Below are 20,242 nucleotides of genomic sequence, written 5' to 3' on the forward strand. Positions count from 1 at the left end.
CATATCCAAGGGTGAAGAACGCTGGGAGCATCCTGTCCCAGCATCGTTATAGAAGCAGCCTGAATGCACCAGATGGATTACAACCCAAGGTTCTCAAGGAACTGGCAGATCTGATCTCAGAACCACTGAACTATATTTTTCAAAGATCCTGGAGCACTAGGGAACTACCAGAGGACTGGAAAAGAGCTGATATAGTTCCCCTCTTCAAAAAAGGGGAAAAAAAGGACCCAGGAAATTACAGACCTATCAGCCTGACCTCAATACCTGGGAAGATTCTGGAAAAGATAATCAAACAAGAATCAGCGAACACCTAGAGGCAAACAAAGTCATTACTAAAAGCCAACATGGGTTTGTTAAAAACATATCATGCTAGATACATCTTACTGCATTTTTTGTCCCAGTGACAAAATTGGTGGACCAGAGGAATGCTGTGGATATAATTTTCTTGGACTTCAGTAAGGCATTTGATAAAGTTCGTATAGGGCAGTGGTGGCGAACCTATGGCACGGGTGCCAGAGGCGGCACTCAGAGCCCTCTCTGTGGGCACGCGCACCATCGCCCCAGTCCTAGGCCTTCAGCTGGGTTTTATAAAATCTTTTTGCTTTAGGCCTCCGCCGTTGTGTGCAAAAAAAAAAAAAGGTTCAATCAGTCAATTTCAACTTCTTGCAGGGAAAAAAAAGATCTTGCAAAGTTGGAATTGATTGATTGATCATTTTAGTCCCACCCAGTCTGCCATTACCACTGCAGCCACGCCCACCCAATTGACCACACCCAGCCAATGGGCCACACCCACCCGGCACCCGACGATGCATAAGTGGGTTTTGGGTTGCAGTTTGGGCACTCGGTCTCTAAAAGGTTCGCCATCACTGGTATAGGGTTTCCTGCCTGAGCAGGGGGTTGGACTAGATGACCTCCAAGGTCCCTTCCAACTTTATTATATATTATTAAAGCATAGAGCGCAGTTCTACACAAGGCTGTGGCATCTGCTTATATTCCTGCAGGTGTGAAACGATGAGCTTGTCTCCTTGCTACTTCAAAACACGTCGAGACTCTGGCGATGGTCGAAATGTTCTTGGAGCTCAGTAACAGAACGGGCCTTCCACTTTACGGAACGCTCCTTTGGATGAAGGACAATACATTTAGGAAATTTAGGGAAAGCAGCTCTTTTGTGGCTAACAAACCAGTTCAAAGTTTCCCTCTTTCTTCACCAAGAAGGGAATGAAAAAAGCCAGGTCTAACAACAGAGAAGAATGTTAAGCATTATGTTTCTCTTAGCTGTTGTGGAAGGAAAAAAGGTTAGAAAAAAAGGTAAAGCCAGAGAAACGAGGATACGCTTAACATTTATTTCAAATCATTAGAAAACACAGAGGTGCTACTTGTTGAGATGTACCTTCAACGTTATTTCCTCCCCCAACCTTCCTTGAAGAAAAGGGGGAGGGGGGAGAGAGAGAAAGGGGAGGGGAAGTGCTGAAAACGGCTTACTCCCTTTAATGAAATTAAGAGCTGTCTTTTAGCAGCCGGATGGAAGCACAGGCGTAGCTGCTCTGTCTTCAGCAGGGCTTTGGGCTGTTTTTCAAAGCCACATCTGCTGCTGCTGCAGGTTCTTGGCAGCCAAGGTCCAACGCTCCAGCCACTGTTGCAAGGTGAAACCGTGGCGGCGCTCCTGCGGTAGAACAAACTGTCCCGGCTGTTCCCACCTAGACAAGAGAGGGAACAGAAAAGATGTATAAATGTGGCACACACACACACACACACACACACATACACTCCTCCCTTTGACCAGGCCCTCTAATGCAGTGGTTCTCAACCTTTTTAATGCCACGACCCCCAACCGGTCGTAAGTCGAGGACTAAACCGGTCGTAAGTCGAGGACTAAACCAGTCGTACGTCGAGACTGAACCGGTTGTAAGTCGAGGACTACCCAACCGGTCGTAAGTCAAGGACTTTCCCTGCCCGGGAGCACCGCGCATGCGTGGTTCCGCCCCCTGCGCTGGCCGAGGCGTAGCTGGCAAGCGGCAGAGACGGAGCAGCCGACCACCAGCTGGCCCAGGCCAAGGGAGGTAAGGCACCCGCCGGAAAAGGGGAAAAAAATGGCAGACAGCCTTGCTTGGCGACCCCCGTGAAATGGTCGATCGACCCCAAATGGGGTCGCGACCCATAGGTTGAGAACCGCTGCTCTAATGCCTGCTAGGGTTCCTTCACTCACCAGGCATCCAGAGTAGCTTGGATCTCAGGCCAACGCTCGACGCGACACCGGCACTGTTCCATCAGGCATTGTATGCGAGGCAGCAACTCAAAGGCTTGTTTCTGGTCATGGGACTGCACTTCTCTCACCAAGGCTGGGGACGGAGAAGAAAAACAGCTTAGCCATCCTTTTTCCTCCCATTCAAGCGTGTCCAGTTCTTGGAGACTTCCTGGATCTAGTCCAGGGGTAGGCAACCTTGGCTCTTTTATGACTGGTGGACTTCAACTCCCAGAATTCCTGAGCCAGCCATGCTGAGGGGAAAGAGAGAGGTTTCCAAGCTGAGCCATGCTGGCTCAGGAATTCTGGGAGTTGAAGTCCACCAGTCATAAAAGGGCCAAGGTTGCCTACCCCTATCCTAGAGGGAGCTGGGCTGTGTGGTTAGCATAAACCTAGACCAGGGGTAGGCAACCTTGGCTCTTTTATGACTGGTGGACTTCAACTCCCAGAATTCCTGAGCCAGCCATGCTGAGGGGAAAGAGAGAGGTTTTCGTGCTGAGCCACGCTGGCTCAGGAATTCTGGGAGTTGAAGTCCACCAGTCATAAAAGAGCCAAGGTAGCCTACCCCTGATCTAGTCCCTGTAATTTTCTTGGCGAGATTTTTCGAAGTGGTATGCCATTGCCTTCTTCATAGGGCTGAGAGAGGGTGACTGGTCCAAAGTCACCCAGCTGGCTTTGGGCCTAAGGTGGGACTAGAACACACAAGTTTTCTGGGTTTTAGCCTGATGCCTCAACCACAATACCTAGACTGGCTCTCCATTTATTTTTACCCTAAGCTTAGAAGGAAGAATAGAGTCGGCGTGGCTTGGAAGATAAATAAATGAGTACCACGGAACAAAAGGAATAGGAAATAAACACATTCCATTAAGCCAGCAGCATAAAATTCATCTCAACTTGACTTCAATGTCAATGATAAATGACATTAAAAAAGCCGAAAAGGTACCAATGGAAGTGAATATTTGTAGCGCAGGGTTGAACTGTGGGGTCCTTGGTGCTCTCTGAGCTTGGTACTTTTCTTGCAGGCGTTTCATTACCAAACCTGGTAACATTATCACTGCTAGCATGCACGAAACCTTTGCAAGAAAACCACCCAGCTCAGAGAACATCAAGGACCCCGCCAGCCTTAAAGGCCCTTTTCACATGATCCAAAGCAATGCATTTCATTTGGGGTGCCATAGAATCAGAGGTGCAATCAAGAAAGTTCCATCCCTGAAATCAGAGCTGGAGCTAAAAGGTTCATTGCCCCCCCCCCCCCCCCCCCCCGTTCGTGGCAGGGCACATTGTGACTTGCCATGTCATGAAAAACCACCCCAAGTGGGGATGTGGCAAGTGTAAAAGGTGTGGAGAAATATTTACAAATGTTCACCCTTCAGTGTGGCTTTTAGATTTGTGGGATAAGGATGGGGTAGTGCAGGGGTAGGCAACCTTGGCTCTTTTATGACTCGTGGACTTCAACTCCCAGAATTCCTGAGCCAGCCATTCTGGAAGTTGAAGTCCACGAGTCATAAAAGAGTCAAGGTTACCTACCCTTTTGTGTTGGCAGGGGGGCAGAGGTCGACCTCGAGGCGCCTCACTTGGGTACCACAGGGGTCGGTCCTCTCGCTCTCCTGTTCAACATTTATATGAAGCCACTGGGTGAGATCATCCGTGGTTTCGGGGTAGAGTTTCATCAGTACGCAGATGACACCCAGCTATACATCTCTACCCCGGACCACCCCAATGATGCCGCGGAAGTGATGTCCCGGTGCCTGGAGGCCGTGCGAGTCTGGATGGGGAGGAACAGGCTTCGACTCAACCCGTCCAAGACCGAGTGGCTGTGGTTTCCGGCGTCACGACATAGCCAGTTGGCTCCATCTCTGGCTATCGGGGGCGAGTCATTAGCTCCCGCGGAGAGGGCCCGCAACCTGGGCGTCCTCCTGGATGCTCGGCTGTCTTTAGACGATCATGTGACGGCCATGGCCAGGGGGGCTTTTCATCAGGCTCGCCTGATACGCCAGTTGCGCCCCTTTCTGGATCGGGACACCCTACGCACGGTCACTCAAGCCCTCGTTGTTTCCCGCCTGGACTATTACAACGCTCTCTACATGGGGCTCCCCTTGAGGTGCACCTGGAGGCTCCAGCTAGTTCAGAATGCGGCCGCGCGGGGGATTTTGGGGGCCTCTAGAATAGATACTCCCATGTAACACCTCTCCTGCGCGAGCTGTACTGGCTGCCGGTGGCCTTCCAGGTGCGCTTCAAGGTGTTAGTAACAACTTTTAAAGCGCTCCATGGCAATGGACCTAGGTATTTGCAAGACCGCCTCCTACCAAATATCTCCCTTCGACCAGTCCGCTCCCACAGAGAGGGCCTCCTTAGGGTGCTGTCGGCCAGTCAATGCCGGCTGGCGACCCCCAGGGGGAGAGCCTTCTCTGTGGCAGCTCCTGCCCTCTGGAATGACCTACCCCCCCGACCTACGTACAACTACGGACCTGCGCCTCTTCCGCCGAGCCTTGAAAACCCATCTATTCCATACGGCCGGCCTGGCGTAGTTTTGATTGGGCTTTGCTAGGGGTTTTATATGGGGTATTTTAGAGCAGGCTTTTTATTCAATATTTATTGTGATTTTTATTATTGCCTGTTCACCGCCCTGAGTCCCGTAAGGGAGATAGGGCGGTATATAAATTTAAATAATAAATAAATAAATACCCCTGGGGTACTGTCTCCTTTTGCTTACAAACTGGGACAGGAAGAGGGGATTGGAAGTCTGAAGCAGGATATGACCTCTGCTTTTGAAAACTTTAACTAAAGCACAAGGTCAGAGAGAAGAAGCAGCAGGAACAGCAAAAAAAAAAAAAAAAAAAAGGGAGAAGTTTCCATACATGGTACATCAGGCTCTGGGGCACTATCCAGCTGGTGCTGCAGACTTCCCAAAGCTCTTTGTTTGGAGCCCAGTTGGGCACGCACGTAAGCAAGCATCTTCTTCAGCTCCACCATATGGAGAAGGAGCTGTTCAGGAGCCTAAAGGGAGATTAAGAAAGCAGAGGCCCCAGAGTGAGAAAGACCACTCACAGATACCATATAGCAATAGCACTTACTTATATACCGCTTCATACTGCTTCCCAGCCCTCTCTAAGCGATTTACAGAGTCAGCCTCTTGCCCCCAACAATCCGGGTCCTCATTTTATCGACCTCGGAAGGATGGAAGGCTGAGTCAACCTTGAGCCGGTCAGGATCGAAACGCTGAACTGCTGGCAGCCGGCAGTCAGCAGAAGTAGCCTGCAGTACTGCAATCTAACCACTGCGCCACCACGGCTCATATATGAGATTGCATGGATCACAGGAACGTGAAATGGGATTCCAGACCAGCCTCAAGTGGAACGCAACTCATGAAAGGCAGATGCAACATTCTCCACTTAGAGAAAAAAAAGAAATCAATGCAACATCGTAGGCTTCTAGTACGGCGACAGCATTACAGAAAAGATGCTGCTGTAACTGCAGTTCAGAGCAAGCTGAATACTGAGTCAGCATTATACAGGTAGTCTTTGACTTATGCATACCAGTTCCCCAACCTTTCCCGCTTTGCGGACTGGCGGGAGGATGGGGGTCGGGAGAGGGGATGGGTCTGCGCGAGCAGTGGGCACAGGCATGTAGCTCCATTTGCGTGAGCGGCAAGCACACACGCATGGTGCTCACACAAGTGGAGCGTGTGTGCACGCACTCACACACTGCTCACATAAGTGGGGATGTGCATGTGCACACTTGCCTGCCACATCCGCAACCCGGTTCCCAAACAGCTCAAGGCCCAGTGGTGGGCCCCAGCCCAGGGACTCCTGATGCACACAATTGGGACTGGAGTTTCCACTGTAAGTTGAGTTGGACCTCTTTTATACTTTGTGTGGCAGTTCATTTCATTTCATTTTATTAAATTTATACCCCGCCCTTCTCCCGTAGGACTCAGGGCGGCAAATCCAACTTCCCCGATGGGTGTTTCCCCCTCCCCAATCCCCCCCTTTTTTTTGCCAAGAACCACTACATGGCTGCAAGTGGCTCTCCAAAGCTGTAGATATGGCCCTGGGGCTCCTCTAAAATCAGCTTAGTCGTTTTCAGGATGCCTAAATGGGAAAATGACTGCAAGACACCATTTTATTAGTAGCGGTGAGTGAAATGTACATCAATCAGATTTTCGTTTGATACGTTCGCCCTTTGCACTCCATAGAACAAGCGTGGTTTTTGCTTCCGCTTTATTCCCCCCGTCCTCAAAGTTTGTCTCCATTCCTTAACGATTATGATTAAGCTGGAAAATGGAAGGGAGGGTGAACAGTCTCTAAAACAATCCAAAAGAGTTTCACTTGACTCATCCTAGATGAATTCAGCAAATCAGACCAGAGAGGCATATCATACCTTATAAAGGGGAAAGCTAATTCCATTGCATACGTTAAGGAAGGCCCGATTTTCGGACGGTGCTGTCCGGCTTAAGCAATGGATAGAAAGTTTGTGGGCTGGGATGTGTTGAGACCTGGAAGACAATGGCAGAAAGAGGGGGGGGTTTTTTCCCCCCCTGCAATTGGACCTACATTCCATCGACCATCATTAAGGCATGCCAATCCTCCACGCTTAAAAAAGAAAATCAAGTCTATTTTCTTTATATACAAAAAATCCGGGGCCAAAAGTACTCCTGAATTTTACATCAAGGAAAGACAAGTGCCAAGAAAGGTAAAAATTACGTTCGGTAAACCCCATTTGTAGGAAATGACCCTCAGGAGAAGAGAAACGGGATTATTTTACTGCTTTCACTGGCAGACCACCTGCTTTTCAGCCTCCCTCACCAAATGGCAAGCCATCCAAGTCATTTCTCCCAGCTGATTTATTTCTCAAAGGAAAAAAAAAAAGGGTAGTAACATAGGGTTCTTTCGAGCTTTGGAAAAAAAGGAAAGTCTCTGGAAAAGGACTCAAAACATTTCCCCCCACCCCGTGCCCGCCCAGCAGAGTTACACCCAGCCACATGGAGACGCCAGGAGATGACTCACCCAGCTATCTGGCGAGTCGGCAGACAAGGCAAGGCAATGGTTTTGAAATGCTGGACCTCACGGCCTATCCTGTCGTGAAGCTGCTGGGTCTCCAGCTGCACCCGTTGGGCCTGAGGGAGCAGTTTTTTCTGTATGAAATCCTGGATCTGAAGGAGAAGCACAGCTGTAAGTCAACTGGGTTCCGAATAAGCGCAGAAATAATTTTCAGGGAAGCAGCTTGTCAGTAATCCCACGGATTCTAAAAAGCGCGGTGGCTTCAGAACAGAATCCAGGGTTTCCCGACCTTGGCAACTTTAAGATGCGTGGACTTCAACTCCCAGAATTCTCCAGCCAGCTGTGAATTCTGGGAGTTGAAGTCCAGGCTAGGACTTAAAGTTGCCCAGGCTAGGAAACCCTGGTGTAATCTGTATGCTGAAGGTTTGAAATCTTAACATCTCGAATCTTAAAGGAGTCAAACAGGCGATGAGCAAAGGCCTCTGGCAGATGGGCTGAATGGCAATCTCACCTCAGCCTGGTCCTTGCGAAGCTGGGATTTGATATATGAAGTGCCTTTGATAAGGGCCCGAACATGTTGCTGTTTCTCATTCTGTGGGAGGGAAGCAGAGAAGTAGACCCACAGGATGAAAGTCCCTCAACAAACTATCACATTCTCCCTTCCCTCAATACCAGGAGTTGGACTTGAAGGACTTTTTATCTTTTCCAAAGTATTTTCAATTACACAAGCATTCTTAAAAGTTAAAATTGTTTTCAAAACAAAGCCAAAACTTGCAAGGTGTTAATTTTTACAAGAGTCCACCTACTTAAAATGTTTGAAAAAAAAATTGTTTTCAGGGTTAAAAATGTCATTTTTTTTCCTTAAAAAAAAAAAATAAAAAAAAAAATAAACGTTTGCCCGGGACAAAAGGATAGAAAACCACGAAATAAAACAACTGCTGCTGACCTTGGGCTGTGCCTACCAGTTTCCTGAACTAAAAGCCTGCCCTCTTTCCTCCCAATCCTTTCTCCTCCTTCTGCATACCTACCACCAAATGGCGGAAGTCCAAAATGCGCTGGCGTTTCGCCTGCAAGCTCTGCAGTTCTGCGTACCGGGCCTTCACCGCTTCTTCCAGTTCCTGACAGCCCAGCAGCAGCCCATCCCTGTATCCTCGCAGCCTCACCGCACGGAGCTCCATCTCAAAGGCCGCTCTGGATTGCGAGAGGGAGGGACTGAGTCAGCCTAACTCGGGGGTCCCCGAGGTTGCGGAGTTTTGAAACTACCGGTTCGAAACCACTGGGCCGCAGCCTGTTTGAAACTGGGCCGGGGGAGAAATGGGCAAATGTGCATGTGCAAAACTCCGCTTGTATGAGTGGAGGGTACTTCCACTCACGCGTGAAGCTCTATTCACAAGTGCCCTCTGCTCGTGCGAGTGGAGCTTGACATCCTAGCTCAGGGGTCAGCAACCTTGGCTCTTTTATGACTCGTGGACTTCAACTCCCAGAATTCCTGAGCCAGCCGTGCTGAGGGGAAAGGGAGAGGTTTCCATGCTGAGCCATGCTGGCTCAGGAATTCTGGGAGTTGGTCCACGAGTCATATAAGAGCCAAGGTGGCCTACCCCTATCTTAGCTCAAGCGCCTGCCGCTCACACGAGTGGACCTCTACGTGTGATCATAAGCACCCTTCGCTCGTGCGCAAAGCTCCATTCATGCGAGTGGATGCATGCACACTGCCCTCGCACTAATGGAGCTGTGCGCACACGTGCATGCCTGCCACTCCAATGCCTTCCTCCCCCACGCCCAGCCAGGCCGGCAAGCTGGAAAGGTTGGGGACCGCTGGCCTAACTTACAGATCTGGTTGTTTCAGTAAACATTTGGGAATTAAGTACAGGTGATCCTTGACTTACGGCCACATTTGGGACTGGATTTTCCGTTGCTAAGCAAGGTCGCCCGATTTTTATGATCTTTTTTCGCCCTGGTTGTTAAGCAAACCACTGCAATCGTTAAGTGAATCACACTTAACGATCAAGCAAATCCAATTTCGAATTGAGGGCCTTAATTAAGCCAATCTGCCTTCCCCCGTTGATTTTACTTGTTGGAAGCAGACTGGGATGGCCACAAAGGGCAATCGGTTGAGCCTAGGATGCTGCAACAGTGGTAAATACATGCCAGTTCCCAAGAGCCCAACTTGTGAACATGGGGATGTTGCAATGGTCGTAAGTGTGAGGACTGCTGTTGTAACTTCAAAGGGTTGCTAAACGAATAGGTTGAGGGTTCCCTGTGGGCCTGGACAGCCACCCCAAAACTACCCTTACCCAGTCATCATCCCGTCTGAAGCACATCTGGAAAGACTCTTTACCTGGCCAGGATGGAGCGCTCCGATCCATCAGACAGGAGACTGTGCATCTCCTTCACGAGGGCTTCAAGGCGTGCCAGCAGGTCTTTCTCCACAGCGTGTAGGGGAATCTGCTGCATGCAGAGCATCTCGCATTTGCTCCAGCCCTCCTGTCCCAGGCAAAGAAAAGAGCCCAAGAAAAAAGGTATTTTTTCTTATACAGTGCACAGGAAATCCACCAGGCGAATTCTATCTATCAACCACCACCACCGCCACCCCCAGTCAGAATGTTCCATCCAGAAACAGGCCGTTTGTTAAGTTCTCGGGAGCTGCTCTGATCGTGAAACAGATGGTTCTAATTGCGAAATGGAAGTTGGGAAAGTCTCTTCTGGGATCCAATTTATTTCACCTGAATAAGAACCCGGACGGAAGGCAGCTCGTCCACTGAATCCGAGACATCTTGCAGGTGTGTGCTGTCATAATGGAACCTAGGAAGAGGACAGAACGGGGCTTACAGGTTTTACGTGCTGCTGGAAAATCCAGAACCAATTTTTTATTTATTTATGACATACATGGGCCACCCATCTCACTGTTGCAGCAACTCTGGGCTTCCACCCACTCACAAGAGGTAACTAGAGATGTATGTGCCTGGCCCATATATCTAGTAAGGTTAGGACTCAAATCCAAGTCTTCCCGATCTCAATCCTTATCCCAGTGATGGCGAACCTTTTAGAGACCGAGTGCCCAAACTGCAACCCAAAACCCACTTATGCATCATCGGGTGCCGGGTGGGTGTGGCCCATTGGGTGGGTGTGGCCCATTGGGTGGGCGTGGCTGCGGTGGTAATGGCAGAATGAGTGGGACTAAAAAGTTCAATCAATCAATTCCAACTTTGCGAGATCTTTTTTTTCCCCGTGAGAAGTTGAAATTGACTGATTGAATCATTTTTTTTTGTACACGGCGGCAGAGGCCTAAAGCGAAAAGGTTTTATAAAACCCAGCTGAAGGCCTAGGACTGGGGCGACGGTGCGCGTGCCCACAGACAGGGCTCTGAGTACCGCCTCTGGCACCCGTGCCATAGGTTCGCCACCACTGCCTTATCCTCTATCACAGTATTTCTCCAAGCGTGGCCTGGGGAACCCCGGGGGGTTCCCCCAAGACCCTCTCAGGGGCCTGTGAAATCAAAATTATTTGCCGGATATTGAAATTATTTGCAGAAATTTAAAACAGTATCACTCTTCTTATTATATTCATTTGTTTTAAAAATATAGGGTTTTTTCATTAAAAATGTATTTTTTATCTAGCGGGTTTAATACTGTTATTTCTACTTTTCTATATCTGGAAATATATATTCTACAAATGTGCCAGTTTTCATTTTTAATATGGTAAATATCAATAAATGTAACCTATACAAGCGAAAGCTCTTTGGGGGGAGGGGGTCTTCCACAATTTATTTAAATGGGAGGGGTCCGAAAAGCAATTTTTTAAAAAAAACACTGCTTTGCCATATACTTTCTTTTGGGCAAGGTTTACCTAGCAGCAATGCTTTTTAGGAGCGGAGGCTGGTTTGGTGACATATAGATGCTTCCCACAATTCCCTAGAGCTTTGGGAGAGTTCCAATGCATTCTGGGAAATCTGACTGGTCCTAAGTCAACCGGCATGTATTTAACTAGCAGAAAGTAGAAAGTGTTAATTATGCACTCAGAAGGGCTACGATCCTGGCAATTTCGTGAGGATGCTGAATGTTGTTGCTAGCTCTGGAGGTGCCTTCAATTTTACCTGGGAAGGACCATCATCAAGTCCTTCTTAGCCAAAAGATAGGACCTACTTGAGGGCAGCCACATCTTGGGGGATGTTGATCTTGTCCGTCAACTCCTGCAGCTTCATTGTGTTCTGAAGGGCCAAGTGCTCCAGAGCTGAAAGGACATGGGCAGCAGGATGGGTACCGATCACTTTCTGTAGGAAGATGCAAAACAATACCTGAGATTGTCCTTGATCCAACCTGTATGCCAAGCCTCTATTGCTACAGCTAGTAATATGCCCTATCTGTCGAGTTCAGCGCTGTTCTTTAGAAGCTTGAACGATTCTTATATTGAAATTCTTCCAGACTGGGTCACAGCATCATCCAGTCTTTTCCCAAACCCCAATGCCCCTCTCTCCCAATTTCCAAGATATTTTGGAGATACAAGAATGGGATACAGAAGCCAATCCAGAGTGACAATTGTCCAATTCGACTGGCAATCGCTTCATCCCTGACTCAGCAGGGAGAAGCCATTTGACGCCATTTCCATTGGAATAAAACAAACGGAATGCGAAGTAAGACGCTGCTATGATCCAATGTCCAGGGGGGAGCTTTATACATTAAACATCTAGAAACCTGGTACGTTGCAAAGCATTAGAGTACAAAGACTTATAGAAGTACTGTATAGTGAACGAATGGCTAAAACGTGGGGAGGAAAAAAAACAAAAACCCACCAGCCTCCTAAAATGAATGGGAAAAGAAAAACTTAACTAAGCAGAGGGTAAGGTGGAGAAGAAGTTTTTAGCAGCCAGGATGAGTAACCAGCACATAAAAAATCCTTGGCAGGATAAGAGCATGTGAGCATAATCATCCTTTCATACTGACACATCAAGGGAACAGCTAGACCTGAATGGTATAGCACAGCAGTCCCCAAACTTTGCGGCTTGGCAGCCCGGGGTGGGGGGAAGGGAACTGGCCCATACAAGTGGCGGCTTGGCACACCTGCATTTGCTGGCCCACTACTCACATGACCTGGTTCTGAACAGGCCACAGCCCGGTAGTGGGCTGCAGCCTGGGGGTTGGGGATGTCTTGTATAGCAAACCTTACAAGTATGGGTTACCAACAGATCAAATTCAACCCCTGCCTCATCTGCAAACCCCAGAGTGGACTGGGCTAAAAATTTGGATTCTTTGGTCTGGAGGATAAAATAATCACCTTGCTCCCTGCAGAGATTTATGGCTATTATTATACCATTGTGGCTTATCATTACGTATTCTTCTTGTGTTGCTTTTTAATCTTGTATTTGTTACTCGGAATGTTTCCAACTCCCAGAATTCCTCCGCCAGCCTGAATTCTGGGAGTTGAAGTCCACCCATTTTCAAGTTGCCAACTCTGAGAAGCACAGATCTAAATGTTCCCGCTGTATCAAGCAGCCTTGATATTGTCAGGCTAAGCATTCTACTGTTCTTAAGGAAGGCGCAAAGAGCATCTCCAAGGCCCCAAAAAATTGTTTACCAACGCTGTACTGCACTGCTTTAGGTTCTCTTTATCTGGTTGAACTACAGCTCCCAGCAGCCCCAACCAGAGGGAACAATGGGAACAATGTCTGTAAAGCATCAGCTTCCCCACCCTTGCTCCAGTAGGCTATTCTGCCTTACCTCCACGATGCTCAGCCAATATTGGTAAGTAGTATTCATCTCTTTCTCGTTCGCCCCTCTGCCAGGAAGAACCAAAGAAACACATCAGAACTTTAAAGAGAAAGTTAGTGTGTGGGTATTTTTCACACAACATTAGACCTGTCTTGTTTCCCAAGCAAAAGGGGCAAATTGCAGAAAGAGGAAGGACCCTTACGGAGTGCGCCCAGAGATGCTGTCTTCAAAAAGGGTCTTCAGGAATTGGAAACGCAGCTGGCAGCCTTCCTGGACATCCCGCTAGGGGAAAAAAGGCATAAAACCTGGGCTGAACCTTTTATACAATCCGTATCTTTCACTTTTCCCTTCTTTTATACTTTACTTTATTGCGGTTGCTAACCAGTGCAAGAGAACTGGTATTCAAATATTCAAAACATCCAAAACTATATTGACAACGATAGGATAACTAAGAAAAGTAAACACAAGACAAAAAAAATTGGCTAAAATCAGTATTGAATCAGAATGTGATACGAGGCTTGCAGACATTTCATTACCACGTTAGATAATATCATCAATGCCTCATGATGTAATGAAACATCTGCAGGCAAACAACCCAGCTCAGAGAGCACCAAGGACTTCACAGTTCACCTCTTGAGCTACAGAGATTCTCTTCCATTAAAGTATATTATTACAAGTACATAGAACGCTAAAATATGACAGGAGAGAGATGATATTATGAACAGTGGGGTGTATCATCTTAACAAACACATTTTAATCAATCCAAGTTAATTAAAATATTAGCTTTTTTCTCTCTTCCTGGAATGCAATCTCTGAAGTGCCTCTTAAAAACCAAGTATAGGTAGTCCTTGCTCAATGACCTTAATTGAGAATGGAATTTCTGTCACTAAATGACACAGTTGTTAGGCAAAACATCATGTGATTATGCTGCTTAGTGACAGCAGTTCTGGTAGTTTTGGCTGTGGGGCCAGGACGTCATGGTTCTCCCGCCCTGCTTCGCTTACCTCCACTCTGCCCATCTGCCTATCTCTGCCGTTTTGGCCACCCTGCATTTAGCTGCCCCCAGCTGACCTCTGCCATCTTCTTCCTCCTGCTGCTGTGAGGTGTGCCTGGCCTGGCCCTCTGCGAGGCACCTGCTGGCTGTGCCAGGCCTTCCTCCTGAACCTATGCGAGGCCTTGTGAAGGGCCAGGCTGAGCGCAGCCCGCAGAGGAAGATAGCAAAGATCAGGTGCAAGCAGCAGAGAGAGTGCAGTGCAGGGTGTCCAAAAAAGGCAGAGATTGGGGAGGGGGGGCAGTTGAAGCATACCCTGTAGTTATAAATACTGGTGCAGGGGTGCTTCAATGGCCCTAACTGGACACAAGTACCATTAATGCAGTGCTGTGGTAATTTTGAACGATCAATGAACTTCTTCCCCAAACTATACAACTTAAAGCCTCTCTCTCTCTCTCTCTTTTTTCTGTAAAGGAGTAATCAGGCCTTACCAGGACTTCAGACTCCGAGATGGGGAACCGAGACTCTGGGTGTTTGCCACCAAAACACACGGCCATCTTGGCTTTCCTGAAAGAAAACCACAAGAGAGATTTTAGCTGGACATCTGCTTTCCACACTTGAAGGGCACCCATGTTCTTCTCCAGGCCAGCTGGCTGAAAAGAGATCGGCTTGGTTCACACACATTGTGCTAATTCATAAAGTAGCTGGTTGGGCACTGGTTTAGCAAATTCCAGAAACATGGACTTCTACGCCCATAATTCCTTAATCATGCTAGGATTCCACACTTCTGGAAATGACCACCTAGGGCAGGGATGGCGAACCTTTTACAGACCGAGTGCCCAAACCGCAACCCCAAACCCACTTAACTATCGCAAAGTGCCAGGGGCCCATCAGCATTGTGGTGCCCTCGGGGGGGGGCAGGGAGGCGCCTCTGAGTGCCGCCTCTGGCACGCAAAAACCGGGGGTGCAAAAATGGGCCACCATGCTGCAAGGCGCAAAAACGGCCGCCGCCACACCACAGGGTGCAGATACAAGGTGCTGCACCTTGCAAGAATGGGGCAGGACTAGTATCACGCAGGCACTAGCCCCGCCCCATTTGCAGCACGTGCGTGCTCGCTGCCCCGTGCGCGCATGCACGCATGTAAAATGCTTTCCCCTCCCTTTTCTTCCAGTCCACCAATCGACAATGGTTGGTGACCTCTGCTCTACCACCTCTACTCGAGCTTGCTAGTCGGCCGCTTCGCCTCCTTTGTGCTGGGCGGGGCTCCTGCTCCGGATGGCGGTGGTGTCGGCCTGATGGACCTGCTGCTGGCGGTGGCGGTGCGCGTGCCAGCAGAGAGGGCTCTGAGTGCCGCCTCTGGCATGCGTGCCATAGGTTCGCCACCACTGACCTAGGGAAGGCTGCCTTAGCATATCGCTTGAATCCAGCATATTGTGTCTACTCACTAATCCATGGTTAATCAAGCCATAGTTTAATAATCGCCCTTTCTTCCTCCATCACACTAAAGCTCCACCAACCAGGAGGCTACCAGATCCCCTCTTGCCAAGGAGATAAAGGGACCTAGAAACAGAGCCCATACTTTTCTTCCAACTGCTCCAAACGCCCCTTGACTTGTGCAGCTTTCTTGTTCAATTGTTGGCGTTCTGCTGTGACCCGTGTGGAGTAGGCCTTTAGGAGCAAACTGCGTTGCTTGGCATCCCGGATCTTTTCCTGAGTCGTTTCCAGGGTGACCTCTAGATGCCAAGGAGAACAATAGTTGCAAATCAGGGTATGTAACATGTGAACAGCTGAACCTACAACAGAGGCTCACTTGTTCTGTTTTAATGTATTTGGATGCTGTGATTCAGCCAAGGTGGCTTATAAACACAGCCCAACAGTCCTCTGAGGAGTTCACAGCGGAATGAAAATGTTTTGTTTGCTTTCAACTCACCACTGGTTACAAGCTCACGCTGCCCCAATTCTATCTGAAGGTCCATCTGCTGTATTTCTTCCTTCAAGCGAGAAATGGCCTGAGTTAGATGCTTGCGGCGTTCTTTATCTGATTCAGAGTCACTGGGCTTGCCCTGGGAAGAAAGATCAATCTGTAACATTACGAAGAAGGCCACCTCTCCATCTTTTAGTCCTTGCTTCCTACTTGAGCAGAGTCACAGAATGATCCCTCCCGCTCCTTCTTTAAAAGGTCCACAGCTGGAAGCTCATCCTTGCTATGATGGCCGTAGTTCTCTTTGGAGGCCCAGAAAAGTCCTTGCAGAACTTGTCGTAGAAGACCGCCCAGGTCATTCACACCTCTTTACATTAACTGCCAACAGTTTCAAGCATGGAACTTTCCAAGTGGTGGAAGCCATGCCCATGATCTTCCTGCTATTGTTGGATCCCAATGGGCACCAGGTCAAGGTTGATGGAAGACATAGTAGTCTTAACATTAGGCGAGCCACACTCCCCCACCTACAGGCCCAAACCTTTGGAGGCAAAGTAGATGTTTTGCTTCATGTTGTTCTCACTCACCTCACTTTTTTCCATCTGCTGATACCTAGATAACAAAAAATAGGATCAAGGATGCAAATCTTTAACTGGTTTGGAATTCCTTTGGGCAAGGCCTTGTGTAAGGTTGTAAAAACCAGCACATCTTCCTTTTGAAAGGGAGCAGCTGGTCAGAGGGGAGAAAACTATGTGGCAGACAGACTCTGTATTATGGTTGACATCTTTGAAACATGGCAACATTCCCCTTGGTGCACACTTGTCAGCTCAATAAACGCAGACCAATGCCATATTGGTTAGGACTATCCTTACTGGGGCGGATCTAGTAAAAGAATCTGGTAAGTCTGAATGTCCAACCCCCATCCCTCACTTTATCTTTATGTGAAATAGGGAAGGGTTCTCTGAATGTTTTTTCAAGTTATTTTCTTGGCCTGGCTCAAGCTCTTCTCTGATTAGTGCCTTCCTGTTTTTCCAAAGCCATTCCCTACACCCTTTGCAACTTTTGATTGCCAATGTTTTTTCTGAATAAACCTAATGCATTGTTGCATCTGCAAGTATTAAACTGTGCAGAATATTGAACAACGCTCTCATATTTCAATCGCTTACTCTGCACCAATTTTGCCCCTTTGCCCTAGAATGTATACGAAACAAAATCCTAGGCTCCCCCCAGCAGTTCAAGAGATTCCAAGATCACAATCCCCGTTCGACCACAGGACAAGAAACAGCTTTATTAGGTGTTATTTTAGCAAGCAAGGGAGGACTTGCATCTTATGAAGGGGGAGCCCTTGGGTGATTCCCAAGCTTGGCAACCTGAAAACGTGTGGACTTTTGCACAGCTGGCTGAGGAATTCTGGGAGTTCAAATGTTGCCAACGTCTTCAAGTTGGCAAGACTGAGAAGCACTGGGTTAGTCAGTGTTTCAGCAAAACTGTGTGATTAGAGGTAGCCTTTTAAATCTCTTTCTCTTTCCACCATTAGCAGCAGATTTAAACAACCGAGGTGTTTTTAAGACCATATTATTATTGCAACAGTTTTCATTGTTTTGCTCCAACCTATAGGAAGTATTGGGTGAAAAGTATTCACGATAGTTGAGGGTTTCAGGGTTTAATCTCTCAAGCCCATTATGGGAAAGAAAGAAGAAAACTGGACTCTATCCAGAAAAAAATGTTAAGAAAAGGATACCACAGTATGTTCCCACGGATCTTCTTTACAGTCCTGCAATATAAGCAAGATAAAAGTGTTTAACAGGGCACAGGATTCACTCTGAAAAATGTGCTTAAGGTGCAGAATAATGTGGGTCAAAATAACAGAAGTAAGCCCGGCTTTAAAATATTGCAAAGAATGTTGTGCTGGAGTGCTATCTATATACTTGTAAAACAAAGGGGGAAAAAAACACTGTGGCTGGGTTTACATCGCCAGCTAGGCTATGCTAATACTCAATTTGTGGTTCATCTACTTAAAGGAAACCCAGTCACAATCTTACAATGTTACATGAACCAGGCCGTTATTTAAGCCATTTCATTTGGGTATTGAGTATTGTACAAATACAGAATTTCTATTTTCTTAACTCAGAGAATAGAACCTCTTTTTAAAAGCTGCCCATTTTCTTTCGAGACTGTTGGCAATGAATGCCAGATAAGATGCCAAACAAAAATCTATAGCCATGTACTGCTGGAAGAAATTCCTCTACTCCTTGATCTGTAATCCAAATCCTTTGCACAGTTCTGGACTTCAAATCTAGAATTCTAAACCCTTTAAAGGACACAGACCAAACAAAGGTAGAAGAAGCCCCAAGGAAAATTCTGACTATCTGATCTCCATCTTGGTATTCCTACCTCTGATGATGAACGTGGCGGATGATGTACTTCCAGATGTCAGCACACTGACCTGAGCACATTCTGAGGGTGAAGAATGAGAGAGAGGAAGAAGTAAAAATCCATGATGTTGGTAATTATATCATACAATTTCACATATTTGTCAAAATATTTCCAGATAGGAAGTCCAAATTATTAGAACCTACAATCCTATCCTAAAACATTCCTTTTTTTTGAACTATTACCATCTGGCACAAGGTACAGGATAATGAAAACAAAGATAAATAGAGTGAAAAATAGTTTTGATTCCAGAGCTGTAGCCATATTAAATACTACTGTATAGTGTAACATTGAAGTGCAATATTAGGGGCAGCACACTGGTGAATAGAATATGAAAATGTATATAATGTATGTTTTTACTTGCAGATTTTACTTGTCTGCAGTGTGCACTGTGGACAGCACTTAATTTCGCTGTGAGATACACAATGACAATAAAGATATTCTATTCTATAATCTATTCCAGGGGTAGTCAACCTTGGCTCTTTTATGACTCGTGGACTTCAACTCCCAGAATTCCTGAGCCAGCTAAGCTGGCTCAGGAATTCTGGGAATTGAAGTCCACGAGTCATAAAAGAGCCAAGGTTGACTACCCCTGATCTATTCTATTCTATTCTATTCTATAATCTATTCTATTCTATTCTATTCTATTCTCTAGTCGTCGTCTATTATTCTATTCTATTCTATTCTATTCTATTCTATTCTATTCTATATGCTGCCTATACATAACCAATTCATTCTTCATCTGCGGTTGAGGGCCAATTAAATTTATTATTAAGATGCAAGGGGACCCAGGGTAGGAGAGGAGCGATCCACCCCCTCCAGTCCAATCTGCAGTGCTCACCTGGGAGAGCACTTTGCAGATGCTCAGAAATACTCTCGCCCCTTTTCACCCCTGTTCACCCACCTGCGTGCGGCCTTCTGGGAGGGAACTTTGCCCGGAGGAAGCTTCATCTCTTCCGCCGCCCAGCGCCTGAGGTCCTCGGCCAGCGATGCCCCTGTCCACGCCGCCCCCCGCCCCGCGACACTTTTACCGGTCGCCATCGCCCACGTCCGTCTCAAACTCCGGCGCCGTTCGAGACAGACTCCGCCCCCCCCGCAGAGCACGCTGGGAAATGTGGTTCGCCCGCGCGCGGTTTTTCTGAGAAATTTTCTACTGGGCGAGCGCCGCCCTTCGCGATGCCGTATGGGAAGTGTAGTTTGTGGCTACCCGCTAGGCCAGGGATAGGCAACCTCGGCTCTTTTATGACTCGTGGACTTCAACTCCCAGAATTCCTGAGCCAGCCACGCTGAGGGGAAAGGGAGAGGTTTCCATGCTGAGCCATGCTGACTCAGGAATTCTGGGAGTTGAAGTCCACGAGTCATAAAAGAGCCAAGGTTGCCTATCCCTGCCCGCAGCTAGGCTGAAGACCCAAGAGGGGATGGACTACAGCTACCACGAGCCCTGGCTATTTCCGCGGGGGGCGATGGGAGTTGTGGTCCAAGAGCATCTGAGGGAAATCTCTTGTAAAGTACAGGAGGGCGGAGACGTCGGACTCTTGCAATTGGGTTGTTTCTGGTTGCAGTAAACGGAGCAAAGTGTAGGGGCGTGTTTAAGGGCGGCTTTGTGAAGTAAAAAGAAACCATGGTTTAAAAAATAATAACGCTAAGCCGTGATGTCCCTGAAGTGTGCAAACCAGGCACACCCATTAAGTGTAGCATTACTTGCGTGTCTTTTAGCATGCTATACGAACGCTCCTCTTAGGTTGCTAACCGTGATACGTCATTCAACATGCGGTATATTTATTTATGGTAAATTTAGACAGATTTATTGCCTATTAGAAATAGGTTATTATCTGTTTGTTTGGATTTATTTATATATTGGTTTGTTAACATTAGTTGCCCAACTGCAATGGGCCAGGTAGGTTGTTAGTGTTTCTTATGTAACTTGAGCGCTGCTAAACGAATTAAATTAT

General features: G+C 47.5%; 1 protein-coding gene across 1 annotated transcript; it reads right to left on the reverse strand.

Moving 5' to 3' along the window:
- Positions 1-1,470: 1,470 nt before the first annotated feature.
- HAUS5 (HAUS augmin like complex subunit 5) lies at positions 1,471-19,331 on the reverse strand. Its single transcript, XM_015816089.1, has 19 exons — positions 19,195-19,331; positions 18,252-18,314; positions 17,599-17,631; positions 16,445-16,469; positions 15,870-16,002; positions 15,519-15,672; positions 14,430-14,505; positions 13,150-13,229; positions 12,957-13,014; positions 11,385-11,512; positions 9,966-10,044; positions 9,581-9,726; positions 8,271-8,433; positions 7,754-7,834; positions 7,249-7,394; positions 6,623-6,737; positions 5,101-5,239; positions 2,207-2,339; positions 1,471-1,697 (listed from the first exon to the last, which is right to left on the reverse strand). The coding sequence occupies exons 1-19, from the start codon at positions 19,329-19,331 to the stop codon at positions 1,574-1,576; spliced, it is 2,013 nt and encodes a 670-aa protein (XP_015671575.1). The 3' UTR covers positions 1,471-1,573.
- Positions 19,332-20,242: the final 911 nt, after the last annotated feature.

This window comes from Protobothrops mucrosquamatus, unplaced genomic scaffold, assembly GCF_001527695.2.
Source record: "Protobothrops mucrosquamatus isolate PMUCROS unplaced genomic scaffold, P.Mucros_1.0 scaffold399, whole genome shotgun sequence".
Taxonomy (NCBI): Eukaryota; Metazoa; Chordata; class Lepidosauria; order Squamata; family Viperidae; genus Protobothrops; species Protobothrops mucrosquamatus.

Bases quoted from the DNA above. Each gene is read 5' to 3' on its own strand.
- HAUS5 (XM_015816089.1), bottom strand. From the start codon at position 19,331: ATGGCGACCGGTAAAAGTGTCGCGGGGCGGGGGGCGGCGTGGACAGGG. The intron at 15,673-15,869 runs GTGAGTTGAAAG...CTTGGCATCTAG, and splicing joins GCGTGAGCTTGTAACCAGTG to AGGTCACCCTGGAAACGACT. The intron at 9,727-9,965 runs GTGAAATAAATT...TGCCTGGGACAG, and splicing joins CCGTCCGGGTTCTTATTCAG to GAGGGCTGGAGCAAATGCGA.